At 38.7% G+C, this 24951-nt stretch overlaps 1 protein-coding gene across 25 annotated transcripts in view; it reads right to left on the bottom strand.

The window, feature by feature from the left end:
- Positions 1-24951, bottom strand: part of CLASP2 (cytoplasmic linker associated protein 2) — a 145970-nt gene that overhangs the window by 90667 nt on the left and 30352 nt on the right. For 24 of the 25 annotated variants that reach the window (XM_071429706.1, XM_071429705.1, XM_071429732.1 and 21 more), the window contains one exon: positions 18573-18643. In XM_071429706.1, the coding sequence (XP_071285807.1) occupies positions 18573-18643 (71 nt within the window). Of the gene's footprint in view, positions 1-13784; positions 13965-18572; positions 18644-24951 lie in introns of those variants that run through there. The other variant, XM_071429730.1, reaches the window with a different exon arrangement.

The following is a 24951-nucleotide window of genomic DNA, read 5'->3' as shown; positions in this document are numbered from 1 at the left end:
CAGATTTTTGAACAGCATGATCAGATCAACACCGACACGTGAGTATGGAATCATGAAAACAGACTAAAAGTGAAAACAGGCTTCGCAAACAAAAACAGTTCTGTTGCTGCACTTCCAAATCTGATGAAGAAACAGGCAAGACTTTCATGCTACTACCCAACAGCTCTATAATGCTGCGCTGATATGCAAATATTGCACAAGCCTTTGAAACAATAAAGTTATTTGCAATACAATCCTAAAAATAGAAACTAAACATTTCCTCATTTATGCAACATCTCCTAATCAAGAAAAATCTAGACAACCCCAAACAACTGTGTACTTTGGGAACCAGTGACTCAGATAAAATAATTTTATTTTTACCAAACAATTCATTATGAAGGAGTATTAAAGATGTACCAAAGATGGGTAATTTTACAAGGTATTGCTCAACCCCAAAATGTGCAAATAGAATTCCAGAAAAAAAAACATGCAAAAACAAATGTTTCGACCTACTGACGTACTGTGTATATTAGAGGATACACTAAATGATGTTCTTGGTAATACTGTCAGATTACTTTGCCTAGTTAAAGAGTATTTTTTCATACATTTTAATAATTGTTAACACTGGATTAAAAATCTACACTATGAAATAGTTATATACAGTTTTTCAGTCCACATAAAACTCATATTTTTAAAATAAATGTCTATTTTTTTTAAGATGCACAGAACTCATTTAAGCCACTGATACATGGGTGTTCTTAACCAGACTTTTCATGGTTTATGTTAAAATAAATTAAAAATTGCTGTGCAGTTACTTGAAGTGTTCCAAAGTAAGAGCACAGTACCATAAGCATGTAAAATTAATGGCTGAAAAGGATCTGTTTGAATTCTATTAACACTGAAGTGATAATGCAGCTGAGCCTCTTTTGTTCTGGATTTGTTTGTTTTTTAAATAAACATAAGCAGGAAAATTTCATACTGTCTTTTAAAGAAACCACAGGTTTTCCCCACCCTTTTAGGCCTTTACACTTTTACTTCCCTAGGATTTACCATCAAAATCCCGAGTGATTTTAGGGACATTCCATTTTCAGAAATATACCTTACACTGTGGAGATCCAAAACCTGAAGTCTGTATTTACAGCACTTCATGAAAACAGAGCCCAATACTTGCTTCCCCTACAGTGCACCCTCCATGTGCTCTCACTCATCTGCAATGATCCACTTGTTGGTAGCTCCTGAAAAAGCTCCATGTACTAGAGCATGGAGAAGCCCAGCTCCAGTTGTAACTGTTGGTCCCCAGGGCATAATCAAGGAGCAGTTCTGCTCAATCTGGCTTTACTACGTGCCTTTGGCTGGCCAAAGGAGCAGGGATGGAGCTCCTGACAGCCAACACACAGAGCACAGGGATCACTATATTTCAGTATCAAACTGTGCCTCTAATGTTAGTTTTATGCAGTCTACAAAAATATATCTGTATAACAGGAAGTCATAAAAGCCTAAATGTAATTGGCATTTCAAAACAAAGCCATCTGATAGATGCAAACTTTTTTCATACTAAAACGGCTGGATAATTTTCATTCTAGGTCATTTTAACACTTTCAGAGGATCAAATTTTACATATGCAAATAGACCTGACAGCTGAGAAAGCATTATTCAAATAGTGTTTTAAAACAAAGCTCCAAGGTACTAAATATAAAAAGCTGTATGAATTGCTAGCAACCCACAGAACATATTAAAAGCAAAACACAATAAACTAAAGACACTGAGCCTCAGTTAAATCCCACAACATGTTCTTGTACTTGATATACAGTATTTTAAACCATAGTGCATAGGGAGTTTTGGAGGTAAGCACACCATACAGAGAAGACCCTGGAATCTTGTACTGCCAAAAACTCCTGAAGAAACCTGATGAGCACCAAATGCTTTCACTCTGGTACAAGCTCTCTTCCAGATGAACAACTTCAAAGCAGGGGAAGAAAAAATTCAAGAAAAGGTTGTTTTTACATTCACAAAGCTAGGAACTCAGGATCTGAGCATTATAAGCGTTCTCTTCTAATGGCGGGCAGATATCTGCCCATAGGGGATGCTTTGCAGGTACAGTGCACCAAGTGAACTGCTATCAACAAACTGCTGTGCATTTCTACAAAATCTCTGAAGAGCTGTCTAAGAAATCTTTCCAGTAAAAAGCTGCCAAACCAACCTGCAGGACACATCAGAACCCAAAGTCCACTACATTTTCAGACCTTATGATTTACCAAAGTTATTTGAAGATTAAATGCATGCAGACAGATCAAAACTTGAACTATCACAGAGCATTAAACACTAAAACTCTTAAGAAACAAACGATGTCATTTGAACTAAAAATAAACAAAATATATGTGCTATCTTCCTTGTAGTATTACTCTTGGGGGCCAAATCACAAATATGTAGTGAATGTTTTCTGAAGTATTCCGGGAGATCAAAGCATAAACATTTATAATGAAACTTGATATTCAAAGAACATTCTAGTACTCCCAATATTTTAAACTCTAGAACAATCTACTTACTCCATTTGCCTATACAGCAGTAAAGGTAATTATGTATCCAGTAAATGGAAAGATATATCCAGTGACAAGGAGAATCTAGGGAGAAATCTCAAGTTTTTCATATCCAGAGAGAAAAAATATTTCATTTTCAAAGAAGATTAAATTAGAATACATTTATTGTTACTGCAACTCAAGCCTCCACCTTAGCTGGTTTGAAGATTCATATAACTAATGTGACATTCTGGTGTCTTAACATTTTCTAAGTCATAGTCAATAACAGAGAAATAAAACACAGTATCACCTACACAGCAGTACAAATACAAGATCTATCTTCTACCTGTGCTACTCAGCAGCAGGAAATCAAAAGTTAACTGACTTAAAGGAGATCCTCAAGTGACACCATGAGGGTGAAAAAACTGGATCCGCTGCAGTAAAACTTAACTAAAGCTGGCAATAAAGGCAAATCCAGATACTGTTTTCAGTAGCAACATCTTACATATCTAACACAACTAGGGTTTGTAAATACCAACTTGCAGTATTTTACTGTAGACTGACAAGAGTCAAACTAGAGAACACAGTATACGTAATATTTACATATTTAATGAAACTGCTTTTAAACTGACTTCTGTTCAAAACATTTGTATCAATTTTACTTCAATAACTGATTATTATAAGCTTTGCCAACAAATACTGGTTTTTACCTACTGTTAACACTTCCTCATTCACACCACAAAATATTTATGAGGACAACTGCAAAATCCTGCCTAAGCAGAAGAACCCCAAGTAGATGAACTCTTTTAAATTTCCCAGTCACTCCCCCATTCTGTGCCTACCAAGACACCCACCCAGTCTCCCTTCAGTGACTTATAAACATAGACTGCATCAATTACTTGGAACATCTGGGACTGGATCATTAGCTCAATTCCAGATGAACTGGTGTGGCCTACAACAACTTTAGTCAAGCATGAAAATGAAGCTGCAAGCACTACACATGCATCAAGTTAGCTGATCCCTCTAATCCATACTTCAAGCCAATGTCCCACATCATTGAGTGAGAACTTTATCCCTTACACATCAGGCATTCCATACAGTCCAAATCTGTTTGTCCTGACACAAAGGACAGGATTCATTTGCCTAAGCACAGTCATCTAAAACCAGTTTAGACAGTCCTGGGCATCCTGTCTGGCGGCCAGCTGACATTCCAGAAGGCCACAGATCTCTTGCAGTTCTTGTGTCACACCCGCTCACTCCACGTGGCTACTGAGGATCCTGCAAGGCACCTCCAGTGTGTGGCACCAGACTGTGGCAGCAGCTCTCTGCCTACAGAGAGCAACAGGCACAACTTTCCCAGGCACTGTCCTCAGGAAGGCTGTGAGAAGATCAGAGAAAAGAATGATAAATAATTCTTATCTTCACTTGCTGCACCTGTTGAACATGTGGAATGTGTTATGGAGATTTGTTTACCAAAGGATGGTTTCTTAACTGGCCAATGGTGATGGTTGTTTAGATGGAAGGACCAGTTGGGTCCACCTGTATCGTGACTGTCTGCAAGGGCAATGGGTTTCTTAATAAGTATAGAATAATAAAGTGATTGATCAGCCTGCTGAGAATCATGGAGTCAATGCTAATTATTAACTAGCTGGGGGCCTGTGGCGACACCAGACACCTACAGCTGGAGAGATGAATTGCACCTAAGAAGCTTCAGATTTATCATAAAGGCATCATTCCTTGGCGTTCTCCTCATGCCACAGCAGGTCTTGGGTTCCTAAACCATTGAGAGACAAATTCTCATGCTCAAACAAAGGCCTGCTTCCCAAAGTGATGGAGCATGGCTCTTCCTGGGACAACAGTGGAGGCACAGAAGTAACATGAGGCCATTTACTGATGGATTTAACTTTACTTCATGTTACCTCCTTTGCTCCTCTTTGCCTTCCTGAAGGAAGCAACTGTACCAATGATAGTGCTGGCAAATAGTTCTCTTCTGTGCAATACATGCACAGAATACATGCTCACCAACAAAATCTCAAACTCCTACCAGGAGAGACTCCTTTTTCTGCAGAAACTTCATAGGGGATAAACAAGACAAAAAAATACCAAGGAGAACAGTGTTTGAAGAACAGCAAAACTTGGTTCAAAAATCCAACAGAGTTCTAAAACCAACCATATTCTTTCATATGCTATTTTTTTCAGGCAGTTCCAGTGAACTGGTGTCTTCAAAAAAAGAAAAGAATCAAAACGGCAGCAAGTAAGGGGAGCAAGAGTCAGTAACTGAAAGAAGTCAAATATTTATCAGTTAAATTTTGCTGTTGATCTGATCTCAAATTTTAATAAAGTTCCCCTAATTTTTCAACAAGCAAAGAAAAATATGGCTCTCCTACAGTCCATTAATCAGTTACAGCACTGAAAGAAGCTCACACGTGCTTTTGGGGGAAGCTGTATGCCTTGATCTGTTCTGCTGTATGCATTTGATCTCTTTTAAAATATGACCCTCAATGAATAGGACAAAATAAAACAAGGAAAATAAGGAAGAAAATACTAGACCTAACAAACATTTTAAAAAAGAAATATTTAGGAGTGGCAATGGCACATGCCAAAAAAATTATCCACATTTAATACAGGCCTATTCCAAAGACATTTATCTATTCTGCTCCACAGTTTCATGAAGGACTATGTTAAAAAAAGATGAATTCAAAAAAATTTAACATATCCCCAGTATTATTTTTCTAACCCCATAGGAAAGTTAGTCTTACAGTTTATCTTACTACTGTCTGGATGTAAGACAAGACTTAAGACAGATTTTACAGGTTTCAAATAAAGCTGCAGTAAGCTCAAATAAGCAACTGAGCTAATTTTGCCCCCAAGTAAAGCTTCATTCCCATTTCTAGCTCTAGAATATCTCCTGTAAACCCAAGTACTTATCTAATTTTTACCTATTAAAGTTGAAGACAGTTTCTGCAAATCCTCCCATATTTTAATTTTTTCCAATATCTGTAAAATTACCATAGTCCACATATTTAAATTAATTAATAAATAATTTAGTCCTTCCTAAATTCTTGCAACTGGACTTTCTTTTGTTACAAATGTGTAACATTTCCCAAATGTTACTGAACATTTCCCAGCAAATTTACTGAAAACTGAAGATGCCACCAGTATCACTGTATTTTAAAAATCATCAATTTCACTGTCTTTACATCCTTCCTGAGGCACATTCAATGAATGGCCTTCTGAATCAACACTTAATAGCCTACAACCTATTAGCAAACAAAGCATAATTTTCTCAGTAAAAGGGGAAGAGAAAGGATAATGAGGTTCTCCAGAATTCATGACAAGGTCAGCTTCTAAAATAGGATTCAAGACTAAACAGCAAGGCTGAAAATAAAACTACGTAACGTTATTGTTCTTCAACATCTGGACTATGTTACTGCTCTAGGCCATGCTGTTTGGACCACACTGCATTATGTCCGGCATTAACAAGTCAGGTGCCTTTTAGGCAGGGGGAAGGCAACAAGGTGTAGAAGGACACAGACCTGTCTTGCATAAGAAATCAAAGACTGAAAGTTTTTGGCATTTTAAACACAAATTTTGAATCACTAGCTGTAACACAGAAACTGACAGGATACTCCTCTATTTTAGCACAAAGTAAAACATGCCTACCACAGCACAAATTTTTTGCTCTCTTATGAAATACCAGAATTAAAGCTGAGAAAGACAGTAACTTCTGGAGCACTCAAGATTTCTGCTAAATGAGTGACTACTCCCTCAGAGAGTTTCCCTATCCAGACACTGATTAAAATAAAAGCAGGTAATTCATTTTAAAATGTGGTAAAAAAAAGAAAGAAAAAGAAAAAGAAAAAGCCCTAACAGAGCTTTTACTTGATGCCTGGTAAATTTTTGTGAGCCACTTTACATAAAAGGCTCCTAATTTCTATCAGAAGTGATGGTTTATTTAACTGTTGAAGCCCTTCTGAATTCAGTCCTCACTTGTGGCCAAACCCTTCACTCAGTTGCTTAAGATGCCCTCTAAAACACTGCCACTTGAAGTATCTTCTTGAAGTATCAACTCCACTATTTGCATTTAAAATACTATGTAAGCCAGCAGACAGTCTTTGCTCAGTAGGTCTGGTTTAATTTCTGTCTTTATTATTTCATCCCCAGAAGTAATTTTATCTCTTTCTTCACAAATTCCTTTTGCTTATACATCAAGTATCCAATTCTCAATAGATTATCAGTGAATCTATTGATGACCTATTTTAAAACCAATATATTTATCACAAAAGTGGGTTTTATCTAGAAACTACTATCCATGAACTGCAATAATATGCCTAGCATTATTGATGCATGTAATTTCAGGAAAATAGCAAAAAGAACCACCATATTTACCTATCTTCAGCTAAGTCAAACAACTGATATCCATTGAGAAAATATTCCATTCAGGACACTTCCAGTACTTAATTCAGTGACACAGAAGCACCTGGGCTTAATGACTTGAATTTTCAAACTATCAATTACATCACAGCAAAGGTAAGAGAGGCACCCCTAAGTACAGTGTTCATTCATGTTTAACATACATCACAAGTGTATGTGATAGGGAAGGGGCACTGGATGTATGCAACATCAATTAGAAGGTTGACAAACAGGGAGCTTAAATTGGGATTTACTATTAGAGCGTGACAGTGACAAATCAAAGTCTACCATCAGAGAGATCATGACAGCAGCTAACATTTGCATTAGTTTTTAGTGTGGCCAATTTCTGCACGTTCAACTCCACTTACATGTTGAAAATGTAAAACAGCAAGGCAGATTGACAGATAAAACAAGGATCCAAGAAGCAGAAAGTGCAATATGAGCACACAGCAGATAAAATATTGAGAGATTTATTTTTCTGCATTTTAGATCCAGGTAGCTTAGGAATTACAAGTTAGTATTTGCACATGAAAACATGCACTCCACAGCACAGAATGAAAGAGGTTGCTAATGGTCTTTTGGCTCACTGACCCACCTGATCTCTGCCTTACACAGTCAGAAGTAGAGATTAAGAAAATATGGCAAATTATCTTTCTTTTACTCTCAATGCTGCCACTTCACTTGTGGGTAATAAAACAGGCGGTTTTAAGAGGCCCAATTCTCCTAACACTGGACTTCTTAACATAAAATTGTAAAATGGTTTGGGTTTAAGGGACCTTAAAGATTGTCTAGTTCCAACCCTCCTGCCATGGGCCGCCTCCTACCCACCTTTCACTAGCCAGGTTGCTCAGAGCTCCACCCAACCCGGCAGTGAGTTCCTCCAGGGATGGGGCATTCACAACTTCTCTGGGCAGCCTGCTCCAGTGCCTCACCACCTCAAGTGAAGAATTTCTAGTCTAAATATACCTTTTTCAGCTTAAAGCCATTCCACCATGCCTTTGTAAGACATCCCTCTCCAGCTTTCCTGTATGCCCCCTATTTAAGTACAGGAAGGTGCTGGGTGCTGTGAGGTCTCCCTGGAGCCTCCTCTGCTCAGGGCTGAACAATCACAATTCTCTCAGCCTGTCTTCACAGCAGGGGTGCCCCAGCCCTCTGATCATCTTTGTGGCTTCCTGTGTACTCACTGAACAGATCACCTCCCTTGCCCTGCTAACCACTCTGCTTTTGATGCAGCCCAGCACAGAATTGGGTTTTGGGCTGCAAGCACACATTGCCAACTCATGTCCAGCCTCTCATTCACCAGCACCCCAGAAGCTAAAAAACTCACACCAGATCTGGAAAATCTGAAGTGCTTGGTATATGGCTAGCCAGCTTTAGTAGCTGCCATTTCTCTGATTTTGTGGGAACATGATCCAACTCCCAAATAATATACAGAGACTGTTCCCTCACAGTGTTTCTAATGAGTTTGTAAAAATCGTCTCAACAATGCTAAGAAATTTTAAACAAAAACAACCTACACAGAAATGTAGGAAGTTTGACCTTTAAGTTCAATAGCCAACATCACACTGTGTAAGTTCATTGACCAAAGGACTTTTATCAGGTCAACAAACAAAACAATCCATAATGATAAAAGGATTTTTTGTCAAATAGAAATCTACTCATGATCATTGCTTAGGCAATCATGGAACACCACGCAGCTCCTGACATCTAATGAAAGCAAAAATATCTAATTTGAAGAAAGTAAGGTTTTTCTGCAGGCTCTTAAAGAGCTATGCTCTACAACTTCAGTCCTTCTCACCTTTCCTCAGGCTCCAACTATCCATAAGTTTGAGGGCTTTTAAGCGTTTCTCAGTTGAACAGAAGAATTTTCACATCAATTAAACACACATGAAGAGGTACCAGAGAGATTCTGGTACCATGAAAATCTTGTTGTCTACACTCCATATAGCTGGGAAATTCCTGTGAGTTTTAAATTGTAGTTACTTCTTGTAAGCGTCTACATACACAGCTGGTTTTCAAAAGGCATTTTTTCAAGTTATCAACTGCTCTTTCCAGCTGTTGCTATGAAAGTGCATTTTGATGAACGAGCTGGGCAAAGAAAGCAGACAAAATTCAAACCACAAGTCTTTAAAACTAAGATGCTTTTATAAATACAATACACAGAATAGAATTTCTGATTCAGGTCAATACTACAGGAGACCCTTCACCTCTGAAGGCATTTCAGACACTGAAATGATCCAAACGTAGCTTACTTGCTCATCAGTATTTATTAAAAATAACATGTAACAGTAAGGAAATACTCCTGGTATTTCATAGATAACAAAGATGAAAATAAACCCTGCAAGGCAAATATCCAATCAGTCAAGTGGAAGATTCGTGCAACATCTATGAAAGGAAACCCTTAGTAGGCCTTAAATTTCTCCTGCGGCTGTTCACAATTTTAATGGGTTTTTTTGGTTTGTTTTTTTTCCCCAAAATGTACTTGAAAAAATAATTAAAATAAACAACCCCCCACCAAACACCACCAAACAATAATCAAAAATATACAGATATAACGGAAAACACCAAAATAATTTTTTTTTATTATGTAACTTGTTCTTAAAAGCTAATAAAAACTGACTCCAGCATTCCAGATAACCAACACTTTTGGATGATAGATTAAACATATCTGGAATCTTTTTAGTGAACTTATGTTTCATGTTTAATGAAAACAACAACAACCACCACTACCCACAAAATTCTTTGACATTTTGAAAATGTCATTTAGAAACAGGAAGACAAAACTTGTAGTTATTACCCTAGAATATATTAAAAAATCAGGTGCTCTTATTATTCTAGAAGCTATGCTGGTTTTGAGAAAACAACTGTCTGTCATATTTTGCAGCTCTGTTTTTTAAATTAAAAATGCTCTGAGTTTCACCTTGAATTCTTCCTTCAATTGTTTTTTCTATTCACACCACTCTTGAACCTTGCTGTATTCATCCGTTCTCTCTCCATCTTTTCATACAGCCCTTGGCTTGTTTACACATTCCCTCCCTCTCCCACTCAGCTGCTACACTTTCCCACTGTTCTTTTACTGCTGTTAGCAACAGTACTTGCACTCTACAGACAAAACACAACTCAGAATCTATGTTAATCACTGGGAGTAGCATATGACCTTGCTGTGAAAAGAAGCTTTGCACTGGTTCCGAACAGAAATCACATTGCAGCTCATGGTATCTGTCCTTGCTTTCTCAGGCACAGCCATGTCCCAAACCATGTGCCCACCAACTGCTAATAACGGAAGAGGAGTGGTGGGGAGCAACTACAGGAAAAGGACTGCATAATCCTTCCATAGTCCAGGAAAAGGACACCATACCACTGCAGGTGTGGTCTGCATGGTAAAGAAAACACAGGCCCAAACAAGAACAGAAAAGGGAATAAGTGATACACTTCTATCCCTCACAAAAACTTCTGCTACTCTTTATATTCCCACACCCAGGAGGACAGCTCTGAATGGTACAAAGCACCACAGTTACAGCCTGGCCAATTTCTAGGCCAATTGCTTTATTTATCAGCATTCACAGGACTGTTGGTTTAAAAAGTCTCCTACCAGAGGTTAAGAAAAATCAGAAATACACCTCAGAAATCCACATGCACTAAAATAACATATATTTTAAATCATGCTAATGTCTCAAACATCACTGTAGCTTCCGTGCCTTTAATATGTCCAATCCCTTTTTGAGTCAAAAGTAAAATATTAAAGCTGTACAGCACCCACACTTCACAGAAACTAGTTAATCAGATTAAAGACTTAGGAAGACAGCCTTCCCTCAGAAGAACATCAGGGAATGGAAGATAATTGTTCTCATACTTTAGGACCATGCATAGATTAATCAAGTATTTTGAAAGAAGACAAAACACAAAATTTGATATGCACATGCAGTAAGATAGAAGGATAATTTCTATTTATAAACCAGTCACATATGCTTTATCATCTAAAATCTGGCAAGTGCTTAAAGTCATGAAACATCATTACATTGTATGCCATTTACATAAAAACACACTAATAAATAAAGAAGTGCTTATTCATTATATGACACAAAACAGTATACTTAGTATACACTAGTGCAACAAATGTGTGTACCAAATATGTCCTCTTACAAAGCTGATTATATGCTTTTAGATAGCCCTCAAATACCTTATGTCTGGTACTGCAATATGTTTAGTAGATCTTAAGAAAACCTATGTCTGATCTTCCCTGTAAGGCCATTTGTAGTTTTAGGGAGATAATTTTGTCCTTATCCTAATTACCTTGCTCAGCTGGGATCAAGGGAGTCCCTCACCTATGAAATCGCAGGGTAACACAGCACAGACTGCCAAAAAGGTGAGGAAACACCAGTGGAAGCTGCTGAACTACAAACCCTGGAGAGAGCACACAACGCAATGCACACACCGTGATTCCGTCCGCCACCTCCTCAGCAGCCTAATCTGGTTACCAAGGGATAATGGCAGAGATGCATTATCCTCCCCAAGGAACAAGGAAACCAGAGTGAGGAACAGCTCCTGGCTGGCTTTCCTCAGCAGCCTCCACAACTTGCGGGGCAATCCCAGACCTGCACTCACACCAGGATGTGAAATGCCTTTAAGGCTGAGGCAGCGCATGCTTTCCCACTGGCATGCACTCACTACAGTAGAAGTTACGGTCCATTTGTTTGCTGGGCCACAAGCACAGGATAATTTTTTTCCCCCTCCACATTCTTCCAACAATAGCTTGGAGAGCTTGAGACAGTTAACATGGGGGCAAACAGAAAATCTGGTTCTTCCCTTTAATCTTCACTTGAGAAATCAGATTAAGATTCAACTGCTAAGCATCACGTTTTATTTACATTTCTGCTTGTGCTCAAGAAAACTGGGAAAAAAAATCCAGAAAGTTCCCATAAGCCAATGTTTTGCATTCAAGACAAAATTGACATTACCACTTCTAAATAGCATTTCCAAACATACTCTGCAATTCTGTAATATATCCAGGCTGATTAAGTGAGCAAACCAAATAAAACAAGTAAAAAAATCTGCTCTCTGGAGTATCTGCACAATGCCTTCAGCCTAGTCTCACAAATATTAAGTTAAACATACATACTGGCCACAACAAAGTGACATTTTGCAGAGAAAAGTCATTTCTCAAAGGCTGCAGAATCACTAACCTTAAAACATTTTCTTCTATGTTGCATATATTAGGACGATATACAGAATATTTGCAAAACAAAAGACGCAGCCAAACCATCGTTAAATTTAGAAAAAAATATTAAGAAGTTTTCTTAACAGTAACTAAGGTTTTGTTTTCCCTTGCAGTTTCATAACACAACATCAGAAGACTGAATTCCTTGTAAATGTGGTAAGCAGTAGTTTTAAGAGAGACCAACAGCTACATAATCATCCTACACACTGTTAATTGTATCTGGCATTATTGCTCAAAGCTCCTACACAGAATGTCAGCTGACTGCCTGAACAGTACTTTGTTCTTAGTGCCTTTGTTAATGACGAATTAAATTATACAGAAGAGAGCTCCACAACCACCCTCACTTTATAAACCTCGACCATTACAGAACGACAAAAATCCTACAGCTTTGCCTAGAGAACACGGCTATTTCTTAACATGCTACAACTTGTATTCTTAATCTGCAAGTTACCACAATTCATGTTTACACCATGGAGAACTGTTGCCTCACAGGAAGGAAATAAAGATGAAGAAAAACATTTCCAAGAAAAAAAAAAATCTCAGCAAGAGTGAGCTTGGTATTTATTCAGTTCTACAGAGACCATGACTTCCATTGCACCTTGCATATGACAAAAATACAAACATCAGAGAACCGCCCATATTTTTTTTTAGACTGTACAATCCAGTCATAATTTCACTGCTCTGGTCACAATCATTATCTCTTTTGGTCTCTGACATTTGAAAAAACTAAGTGAAAAGCACACATTTCAGGCTGCCTCAATAAAGAGTCCTTCCCAGGACTCTTACAACTACTGTTTCAGCAAATTCAGATAAAAGATTTAATCTTAATCTGTGATCTTTATAAACCATCTTCTTTATGCAAATCTGCATACATTGTCACTTGTGAAAGCACAGCCATCCTACCTCATCCCTAAACTTGCTGCAAGTCCAATGAATGTGCCTCAAGTCTCTCCAGAAATAATAATGCATATATTTAAAGTCATCAAGGTATTAAGCTCAGAGAACCTGGCTGACATGCAAACCCAAGGGGAGCCATAAAGATAAAACATAAGTCTAGTTTTTAACGAAAACACAACCATATAGTCTGTATTGCTTTACTGACCTACTTTCCATTGGTTTGTGTAACAATACACTGTGCAGTGAAGGAAACGTAGTAACATCCCATGTCTTTATTAAATATACATCCTCAGCTTTAGCAGCAAGGCTCTTCTTTTATGGCTATGCCCAATAAGTATCAATTTCTTCACATACCGGGGCAGGTTAATATCCGCTTGTTTACAGAGCAGTATAGTAAATTCTGCCTTATCTTGCAGAGGTGGCCAACACAAGTAACACCGAGGCGAGAGGGGTAAACACAACGCCAACATAAAAATGCACAGCGGAATCGGCCAGAGTAGTAAATAATTGAGATCACGGGCCATCCCAGAAACCCAGGCACGGTTAAAATTCCAAGAAGGGCTGGAGCTGCCACGCTCGGTGCCCGGGTACCCTCCGGCTGCTGCACGTAGCATCCATCGCCCAGCGCCCGGCTCGGGCGGAAGCCGAGCCCGTCAGCCCGCGCTCCCAACCTGCCATACCGAGCTCCCCGGCCCGCCCGGGCTGCCGAGAGCCCCCGCAGCCCCGCGCCGCTCCCCAAGGGCACGGCGCTCCCCACTCACCGTCCCCCACAGCCATCATGCCCGCCGGTGCCGCGGGAGGGCGGGCGCGGCGGGTCCCGGCCGGATTCCTGCCGGCTCCCTGCCGCTGCAGCCGCCGCCTCGCTTCAAAATAGCAGTCCCGCCTTGCGAGGCAGCCTCCGCGCCGGCCCGGCCCCGGCCCGGCCCCCCGGGCGCTCCGCCCCCGCCGTCACGGCCCGCCGCGTCCCCCCGCCGCCGGGGACAGCCCACAGCCCCGGGGGAAGCTCTGCCCCCCCACCACCACCACGGAACATGAAACCAGAGGAGGAGAAGGAGCCTCGGTAAAGAACGAGCGCTCTGCGGAACAGAGATCAACCAAAACGTAACGTAACACGAAATGAAACAAAGCAATAAAGACACAGGAAGTAGGAAAGGGCTCCGCGAAGAAAGCTGCTGCCTCTTTTTTGAGTTTTCGGAAGACTTCTTTGGAACCCCCCCGCACCTTTGAAAGAGAAACTCCTTCCAAAGCATGTGTGCAACACACGCTGGGGAGCATCAGTGACAGCCTGCCCAGACCTGAGCTGCTGATCAGAGTTTGTACCTGAATGTACCTTTTGCGTGACATGCTGAGAGTTGACAGTGCAATCCAACAGAGTGATCAAAAAAAAAGAGTAGCAAGTAAGTAGTACCAATTTACTTAGTCTTGCCAAAAGAAAAGTTTAAAACTCAGGCAGACTGCAGCATATGCTGTTGCACAGAGCATGAGAACCACGCATTTGCAAGGAGCCAGACACAGTTCCCTGTAGTGACAACCAAAAAACTCAGTCAAATTCCTTAAAAACCAGTGGAAGTATCGGCCTGATGAGGCCCTTTTCCTCCACATGGGCTTGAACTGACCAGTACACTTCACTGGTCAGTAAATTTTCCTGTTTAAAATGATAAGCCATCAGGAAAGAGCAGCTGTAATGGAAAATGATGTGGGTTACATTTTGACCGCTTGCAATGAGCACACCAAAGGAATACATGCAGCTCCAAACCTCTATAAAATAATCACAGCAGCTATCACCAGTATTCCCAAACGATATATATTCATGTTGTGCTGCACTGGTGAGCTCTATTAAGAGTATGTCGTCACTGTCTCCATAGTAACTATATTTCCAAATAGAAAACAGCAAATGGAAATAAAAAACAATAGTGTAATGTGGAAAAACAGATACACACTAGTGCTATGGATTTTTATTTGCCCCTTTTTTTTTCCAGGTGAACACGTATTTCAGCTGTATCTTTATCACTCATAACACAGCTCCCCTACACCATGATACTAACATCACACATCCTACCTGTCATATTTTGTGTTTGTAAAGCCAGTCCTTTGAGCCATTAAATATTAAAATGGAAAAAGTGCATGGGTTGAACAGAGATGTATGATTTATCTTCAGCCCAATCATTCTGCTGAGTGCAGCAGGGAGCTCAGTATTAATAGTTTCCCTACTTTTGTTTTAATTCCCTGTCTCAATAATGACACTACTATCCAATAGAGGAGTCTGCTTGAATTCTCTTAAAGAAAACAGTATTTACAAATCTCAGGCAGCAGAAACAAGGGCTTTTGTAGTGCTGAGATTGGCTGCCAGTTCTGTTTCCATAGAAATGAACATTCACTTGCTGAAAAGTGGGGGGGGGCCTTTAAAGAATCTTCTCCAGTTTGGAAGGCTACATATAGTTCTCGTACAGTGAAAGGGCAAAACTAGCAACACGTGTAAGATATTGCTTAACAGGCAAACATCCTGATATGATTCTTTTAATATGCAACATTATGAATGTAAATAAATCCCAAGGTTTGCCTAGCAGCTCATTCATTCATTCATTCATTCATGTAATTCATATTAAATAAATGATCTCTGATTTTACTATACACATCTTAGAGTAAAAAATAAAAAATCAATGGTCAGCTGGAGAGGCAAGCTAGCAGTGGGATATTATTTAAGGGTGTATGCCACTCTCATCAAGCAAAAGCACTAAGATTCCTACCCAGTTCCCTTGTTAGACATGGCACCTCCTCCTCATGTGTTGGCTTTTGAAACTCCTTTTTACATCCCACCCCAATTGTTCCATCCATAAGTGGTTGAATGTGCCTTCCACCCACCTTGTCTACCCTTGAAGAGGATCTCTCAGTCCCTAACAGTAACTCATTCTCCCCCGCTCTTTACCATTCCATCAGAGACCAGATTCAATAAAGGAAAGAGGCAACATAAGACTGAAGGGACTCTTCTCACTAGATCCCCTCCAGCACACTGAAAAAGTAAGATATTACATCTACCAGTGTGCTAAGATGGCAGGAAGGAGACTTTTTCCTGTCCTACCTGTACTTCTCCCACATACCTAAGCATACCAACATGATGTCTTTTAAAACTCTCAAGTATTAGATCAGTATTTTTAAAAATATATATTTGTTTTGACTATTAATAAAGTATGGAAAACGTTTTTGTAATCAGGTTGTTCCAAACTGCAAGCTTTGACTCTTTATTCCTTTTTTTCTTCCTAAGTACATGCTGGATAAAAAGACTGAACAACTGACGTTAGTATTATTTGATGAGAGAATCCTAAGTCACATCTCTGCATTCTCAGAAACTAGGTCAACACACCAAATATTCACTACCACAGCAGTGCAACTCAGGCCTATGAAGAAGATGACATCTTCTGAGGTTGTATTAACAACTTTGTCCCTATCCATCACACACTGAACAGGACCTCCATCAGTACAGTCACCCTACTTGGGACAGTAACTCCACCTGGCAAAAAAGCCATTCCATTTGCTGTCCTTTGGTGTTAGGAAGGCCCATTAAATTATGAAGTTTAATGATATTAAAGCCAGTTGAAGTGGTTTAGTGTTTTCCACCCTGCCTCTGCCTCCCCCCATTTGGGAAAGACAACCCTATTCACCCCCTACCATCCCAAACCCTACTACAAAATATACAAAGCACAAAAAAAAAAAAAAATCCTCAACACTGTAACAGATGTATTTAGTCACTAAAATTTGGCCTTTATCCAGAGATGTTTGATAAAGCCCCTGAAAGAAAAGTTGGAACCAAGGCCACAGGAATTCAACAGTAACTTTAAATCTACACGTGCAAGCAGTAAATACAAATTGTCCTTCAGAGAATAATGAAGCACAAAGCCAAGATAAAGCACTAACAGTGGAAGAATACCTTTCAATAACATTGAAAAACTGCCTAGATGGAAGCAACAGATGAACTAGGTTCAAGCAAAAACACTGAAACCAAAGTATTAAGAGGGATTCTGTCATTTATGGTACCAAAACAGGATCACAGTAACTTTTGCATAGAAATTGCTACCCACAAGACAAATACATAGTTTATACTGTCATAGATCAGCATCAATATCTGTGTTTTGCACATGAGATAAAAATAGCTTCAAAATAAACTTTCTCAACTCTCTTAAATGGAGACAAAAAGGACAGAAGTGCTATGTTAACTACTCCAGCAATATGGTATATATATTTTTATGTATTTAAATAATTTCAATGCTTATATTCCCCTTTGTGACTTTCTCTGTTCTCCTGAGAACTACTGACAGAAAAAATACACATGTAAAATGCATCTCTGAATCTCTCAAACCTATGAAACCTACGCAGCTGTATTAATATGCAAAAGATAATGGTTCACCCTTTCATAATGAGTAAGTTTACAATATAACAGAACATAAACATTTACATTTTTATGTAAACATTCTTACCCAAATTAGAATGCTGTGGGTTTTAAAAAAAAATATAAATTTTTACAAATCAATTTTTAAGTGTTCAAGAATAGCAATGCTTTATTTCAAAGCAAAATGCAGCATGAAAACTTTTGCTATGTCAAAGAACAGGTTACAAAACCACTTTCCTTTGAACCTACAGTCACTTCTGTTTTCACACTAACAAGAAAAGGGTGAGAAAATTTAAAATTAAAAAGGTAAATTTGAGTACATTAAGGAATTATATACATTCCTCAAAATATCTCTACTCTTGAACAATTACACTTTTTAGATACAGCAGACCATAGTCAACATAGTTACTTCCAAAGACAATATGAGGAAACTTCCTAATAAAACAAGATCTATTGATTCCTTGCAGAAGACAATGAGGCTTCCAAAACTGACTGTGCTAACGCCACTACCAAGGCACCTCCTTTGTTTTGCTGTTATGTAACACTTTTTTCATAATTTACAGTTTTAAATTAAATTTTCATACTAAAAAATACGGTAGCAATAAAGCAGTAAGAAGCAACAGGGATTTTCTGTATAACTGGTTGTCTTTTCCTGAAATACACCAAAATAAGGAGCTCAAGCTCAATGAAGTTTTAACTTCAACAATTAAGTTGTCTTTGAATGCTGCAGTCTCCTATTTCTTTAATTTAAAACTCCCTGTATTATAATCATGATACATCATTTTAACAGAGAAAGTATCAAACACACCCATCACTAAAGTACATTTTTCTCTTAGAAACATACTAAGGATAAAGGTTCATCTGATCTTTTTTCCCATACATGAACACTTTGCAGCATTCTTCTATCCTCTACTGAGCACATCTGTAACTCGTTAAATATTCACTGCTTGTTTCCATGCAGTTTCAACACCTTTTCCAATTGTATTCTGACCACAATCCCGCAAATAGTTCCAGTAAAGTGTACAAGCTTGTTTCACCAAGTGTCTCATTTTCTTAGCATTTACATGTTGCTATTCATCCATTTCACACTGATAATGCTAGTATTTAAAAACTTATCTTGCATTAATCAAAAGCTGATTATAAATATATGATCTTTCATACTCACCACTGACGTTACTTAAAATCATATTGTCAGAGTTTCTTATTTCATCAAATTTTGCAAAGATTGTTTGCAACCTATAAAGAACAAAAACAACAAAGGATTTTTACATCTCTGAAATCCCACCGGCTACTGGTAAAAACAGAAATTAGTTTATTAGCATATATAAAGCAGCAATGCAAAATATACAAGGGATTAAGTATATGAAGAAACAATTCCTAAAGGATTCCTCTTTAGCTGAGCATCTTCACAGAAATGCATAGAAAACAAAGCAAACTTAGCAAAGAACAAAAATTGAGTATTGTTATGAGCATGATTAAAAATAACCTATAGTTCAGGTTCAGTAATAGCACATATTGGGTATATATAGTCTACATATATATTTATTCATACTCAATAATAAAAGGTTACAATTTGAACTATGGAATGTTCACTTAGAAGAAAAAGAGCTGCTATTTAATTTGTTCTATGACTATTAATACTTTTCTTCAAAGTTTTTGTTCCACAAAATTTCCTCAGTTTGGTTATGAAAAGAGCTCTGTGCTAGTTAGCACTTCCACAGGGAAAAAAATGCCAAACAACAAGACTTTCTTCTAAACTTAAGATACCCTAAACACTTAGATGAGTCCAACCCACACACCACTGATTTTAACTGCCAGAACAGAGAATACACTGCAAATGCTTTGCTACATGGTAACAGCAAACAGACCAACAAAACTCAGAATAAACCAAACCAAAAAACTCCACAATCCTATATTTGCAATTTAGTCCCACAGGGCAAAAATGGTGTTCAATCAAGAAAGCTGGCAAAACACTTCAACAGCCCTTTCTCATCACTTCTGCAGAAAACTCAATAAAAGCAGTGGAAGTATCTCCCAGAAAAATGTGACCCACACATTAACAACAGATTTGTACTGACACTGTTCAGCTGCAAACAACTGAGAATATTTTCTTGTATTTCTCCAAAGACTTCTCTGAATTTTAGACTACTTGGAATATGGTAATATGTAACATGCACAAGGGATTTTTAGCTCCAGGACTATCAGGAGTGAATCCTGATTTTAAATGAACAAAGTTATGAACTAAAAATCACATGACAGTCTGCAGGTCTCCAAACAGGTACAGTTCAGCTACATCAGAAGAACCAGAGACTATACTACCTGATTCAAAATTTGCACTGATAGTCTGTCTTTACAATTCACAATCCAAACTGTTTTATGACAAAACAAGAAAAATGGGTAAGAACTACACCTGGTTATGAAAATTCTCACAAGGAGAAAAGTCAAGGACACACAAAGATTTCACTTCAGCATTTAATTATGCACACATCACTTTTATGCAATGATCCATGCAGAGAGGCAGTGCCCTTAGTCTACATTCTCTGAGACTTGCATATCCCTTTCACTCACTGGGACCTCATTTATCTAATAAACCTCATTTACCTAATAATGAAGAATGTGATAAAAAAATGAAATGCAGACAGACAATACCATAAAAAATTTGAGCCTTCCGCCGCACCTTTCCAACAATTTAGGACTCTCACAATGCATTATTTTTATTTATTTAAGTCAATAACCCCTAACACAAACCAGCAGTTATTCTACCATCTCAACTTATCTCAAAACTAGATGTAGCTCAGTAGTAGTTTGCCTAATCTTTCCCTAGCAAACTCACCAGCTTGTGTCTGGAACCTATTATCCCCTCTCTTTTGCACCACCATTGCATTTCCAACCAGTGCTGCCACAGCAAAATGCCTGAAACGGCAGCAATTCACAAATGTCACTGCTTTACTATTAAACCTCAAATTTTGAAAAGACCAGTTTTGCAAACCAAAGGCAGTATATACTGAAATGGGGTTTTCTGCACTTCGACTTGAAAAAAAACCTTTTGAAATGAAATGTTTTTGGGGTACTGGAATTTACTAATGACACATGAAATCCCATTAACATGCTATGTGCTTTCAACCGTACCAAGCCAGGAGTTCACACGAGAATCAATATCTATAACAATGCATTAGGCCATCTTGCTTTCATAACAAGAAGTTAATGTGTTTGCCTCATGTGTGTGTTTATCAGAGATTGTTGTGAGTTCCCCTCATCAGTGCTGGTTTTCACAGCAAACGCTGCATTAGCAGTTCACATAGTTAATGAGGAAGACTTAACAGTATATCTGAAAGCCTAAAACTGTCATCCCAAGAGAAACTAAATATGACTAGAGAGATTAACAGATTTGCCTTAAAATTTCACTTTGATTTTTACATCCTGTAAAGCTGATGTTATCCACTTGGCACAAATATTTTAGAGAATTCAAAAGAAAAAAAAATATTTCCTGCTCTTTTGAACTTTGTTTTCAAAAATGCTTTCCTGAGTATTTTAAACAGAAGCTAAAAGCAAAATGCTTCCTTGTAAATATGTTACAATAATATACATGTTGCCTCTCACTCTGGGCAGGCAAAATATTTGATAAAGTATTAACTATAAACAATTTTAAAAAATGTGTTTGTCAGCAGTGGATGCTACATTGTCAGTGTTGCAGGCTGGAGAACAACACACAGTACTGCCACTCCTCACACTTTCAAAGCATGTCGTTATGACCAGAGACACACTCTGCAGTATTTGTCATAATTGCAACAACAACAGAAGAGCCAATTATAACACAGCTGTCAACATGGTAAAGCACTACTGTAGAACCAACCCTCTCTTTAGAAGAGCTTACAGGATCTGTAACTACTACTTTGCAAAGTCTCTCACAACAAATTTCTCCCTCCCTCTCCTCCCAACCTGCTCTTCTTACTACCTTCCTCTCTCATTTCTTCACATGGTGACAAGCAGCAAGGCGGTATGGGCTAGAGTCTCTAAAATTATTGCAACCACCATCAATTTAAGAATGTTTACAGGAGGTTCAGCTCCTGGCAAACGAGAGCCTGCCAAGAGGAGTCCAAGAAATTCTACAGAGCTGGATGAAGACCAGTTTTACTGGCAATAAGGAAGGTTCTTTGAGAAAGGAAGCATTATTACTCCTTCATCTCATATCTTCAAGCCCAACTCTGGATGTGGCAATCATAATCAACCACTGAAGTCACCACATGTCACTGGTGGACAGAAATACTATCTCCTTTTCCCAGATAGCCATAGACAGGTCTTCCTCAACTTCTCATATAGATGAGAAAATTCCCATTGACAAAAACCACATTTGGGACAGCAGGTAGTCCTGGATGGGCTGTCAGTGAATGAATGAATGAATGCATGAAGTTTTAGCACTTTAAATGGGGGCTCCTGGCAACCTGCCAAACCCTCTCCTCCAGCAGGCAACGGGTCTCAATCAAAATATGAACATACTGCGGTGAGGATGGGCAACAGGAGGAATACACATGTACCCTTGCTAGGACACAGCTTGAGCTGACGTGCACACACATGGAAACATGGATGCTTCCACAGAATGTGCACAACATTTCACACTGAAAAGCTGTTTTTCATGACCATGCTTGCTGTAGTTCAACTGTTCATATGATGGGCAGAGGGGGTACCTAACAGTGTGGACCTTTTGGTGAAGAGGCAAAAGAGCACCACTCCCCTATCAACAGCAGAAGGATAAAGAAGAACGGATAGTGAACTAGTCTGTTGTTTATGTCCAAACTGAGTCTAAAGCAGGAAATGGCCCATATGAAACTCTGCAGTTGTTTTTCCATATTTCCCCCTTCCAAGGGGAAAAAAAAAAAAAAGATCTTGAAGACGTGTGTCCACATCTGGACACACAGATGGACCTCATCTACAACTTGAACTAGACAGATAAGTAGAAAATGTGGTATTCAGAAACGCATACTGCAATATGCTTCAGCATTTTAGGAAATGAAGTTTGGCCCTAGACATGGGAACTAAACAAATGACTGGTTTTTTGCATTTCTGTTTCTCAAGCAACAGTGGGGAAATTTGTCAGACGAATTCCTCAATGATAAAAGCTTTTAACACTCAGACTAAGTAACTGCTATCCAGAGCCACATATACTATTTCCATTCAGGGAAGATCAGCCACACAGATTCCATACTGTAAAACATTCAGTTTGGCCCATAGAGAACAAAACCTCTTCAGTATTTTTGGCTCACTGAGCAGTAAATATAACATCCATTTTCAGTATTCACAAATATATTAGCACTACTGCTTTCAGGTCTGACACCAAAGACTGTCAAACCTCTCTGGAAGCAATTATAACAAAAGGGAAAACAACATCCAAATTTCCAGCCACTGACTTTACACTGATTTTTCTGGAAAAAGAAAGTGCTTCAAGCAAAAATCATAATAATAATGTGAGATTTCTAAGTTAAAAAGTAACAAATAGAAAGAGGAACTCACTGATTTCATTTATAAACAAACTCACCAATTAATCTCAGTAAAGAAGAGAAATGCACTGAAGAAAAATAAATAATAAATAAGTCGAATTGAACTACAAAAGTAAGATCCCATATTTTATTCATTACTTAGATTCCGACAGGTCCAGTAAAGCCCTGCAGAAAATCCAGGATTCTCCACAAAGGCAAACCCTACCAGGTGCAGATTAGAAAACCTTTTAAGCCTACTATTATTAAAGTACGGACTGCATTTGGCTTTATACAGACACAACATGTATATACCATTTGCATATTTAAGGAAGTTGAACAATTTCTCAAAACAATGCTTGATTAACTTTCCTGCCTTCCTTTCAGCAGACAGGAGCTCTTATTTTCCAGTGCTCTAGGATGGAGTGCATTCGAGCAGCAACACACAGCTCTGTAATGTGTAATTTGTTATGCAAACAAAACAAGCCTACATTCTATTGATTCATGTGTGCACCAAACACTAAAGTAATAGATTTTTCTGCTAATATTTATGTTTACATGTATCTTTTAATGCACTGACTTACAGCAAAGGAGCTGCAATGCAGTTCTTTAAGGCTGAACTCAACAACTGAAAGCAGCCGTGTCTGAATTACAGATTATCTGTAATACTTAAAACCCTTAAAACCAACCCAGACACACACACATGAACACAGATTCCCCTCAAAATAATGATGATACTCTACATCAAAGGCGTTTTTTTCCCGTATGCAGATCATAGCTCCTGCATAACCACCTGAAAATTTTACTGTATCTAAGCAAAGGGAAAACCTCTGACAGGCACAGGGGAAGAAATGTCTTAAATGAGGTCTGCCTCTGAAGGAACAACAGTCTGAGCTACCACAGAGCTAATCTGTCTTTCCTGAGCTTTGTCAAACGCCTTCTTAGTTGTGTGAAGGAGTAAGACAGGACTACAGGAACTCTGCTTTCTGTCAGGGATGGATGGTGAGAGTAGCAGTCTCACGTTTAACTCAAGCAAAATATAACTCCCCCCTTTATCCCAACCTGAAACCTACTGCAGAGGACACAGCACTGACACTCTCAGCTCGTGTACTATTTAACACTAGTCCTGACTGTCAGGTTGGAGATTTAGTGGCAACAACCCATTTAACATGCACCAAGTAGAGTCTTGCTTCTTTATGTAAATGCAAATTATACAACCATGCTTGCTTTCAGATCAGGGGGAATTTTGTATTCAGCTGATTCAGACAGTAGAAACAACAACTTGGCACCTACTGCAACTAAATTAGAAGCTGTTGATTGTCCTAAGGATACAAAGCACCTATGGTGTTTAATCCTATTTGGATCCCAAGATGTACTCGGCTTGTATCACATGGAATTGTAAATGGTGAGGAACTTAAACTTACAGTCAGACCCAACGTTCATTGCAAAAAGGTTGTGATACCTGCACTCTTTAATTCTCTGTTCCAAAAGATGTCCAAGGCCCGATCTTAATGCAAGAAAGCAAGAAAGATCTTCTTGGATATGTTCCACTGATTTGCTAGGAAACTTAATTTTTTGAATTTTAGTAATAATATGGCCTAACTTCTGTGGTAATCATATAATCCATTACTAGTCTAAAAACAAGACTATCATTAAATAGAAGAGAATGTGTGCAACTTCTCATTCTCATAGGGAGGGTAAACTTGTCTCTCAACAGGCTGAACTCTACATGGAATAAGAAACAATAAATTCAACATCCTTCTTCCATGGCACTTCTTCTTTCATAGAACTGTAGAATGGTTTTGGATCATCCAGTTCCAACCCCTCTGTCATGGGCTGGGATAACCTTTCATTAGACAAGGCTACTCAAAGCCCCATCCAACCTCACCTTGAACACTGCCAGGGACAGGGCAGTCACAGCTTCTCTGGGCAGCCAGTTTCAGTGTCTCACCATCCTCACAGAAAAGAATTCCTAATTACTAATATCAAACCTAAACCTATCCTCTTCCAGTTTAAAGCCCTTGACGCTGGTCCTATCACATCATTGTAACAAGTCCCTCTCCAGCTCTCCTT

This window comes from Agelaius tricolor, unplaced genomic scaffold (genome assembly GCF_023055355.1).
Source record: "Agelaius tricolor isolate 1412-34295 unplaced genomic scaffold, bAgeTri1.0.p SCAF_6, whole genome shotgun sequence".
Lineage (NCBI taxonomy): Eukaryota > Metazoa > Chordata > Aves > Passeriformes > Icteridae > Agelaius > Agelaius tricolor.
This window is presented reverse-complemented; position numbering and strand designations above follow the sequence as displayed.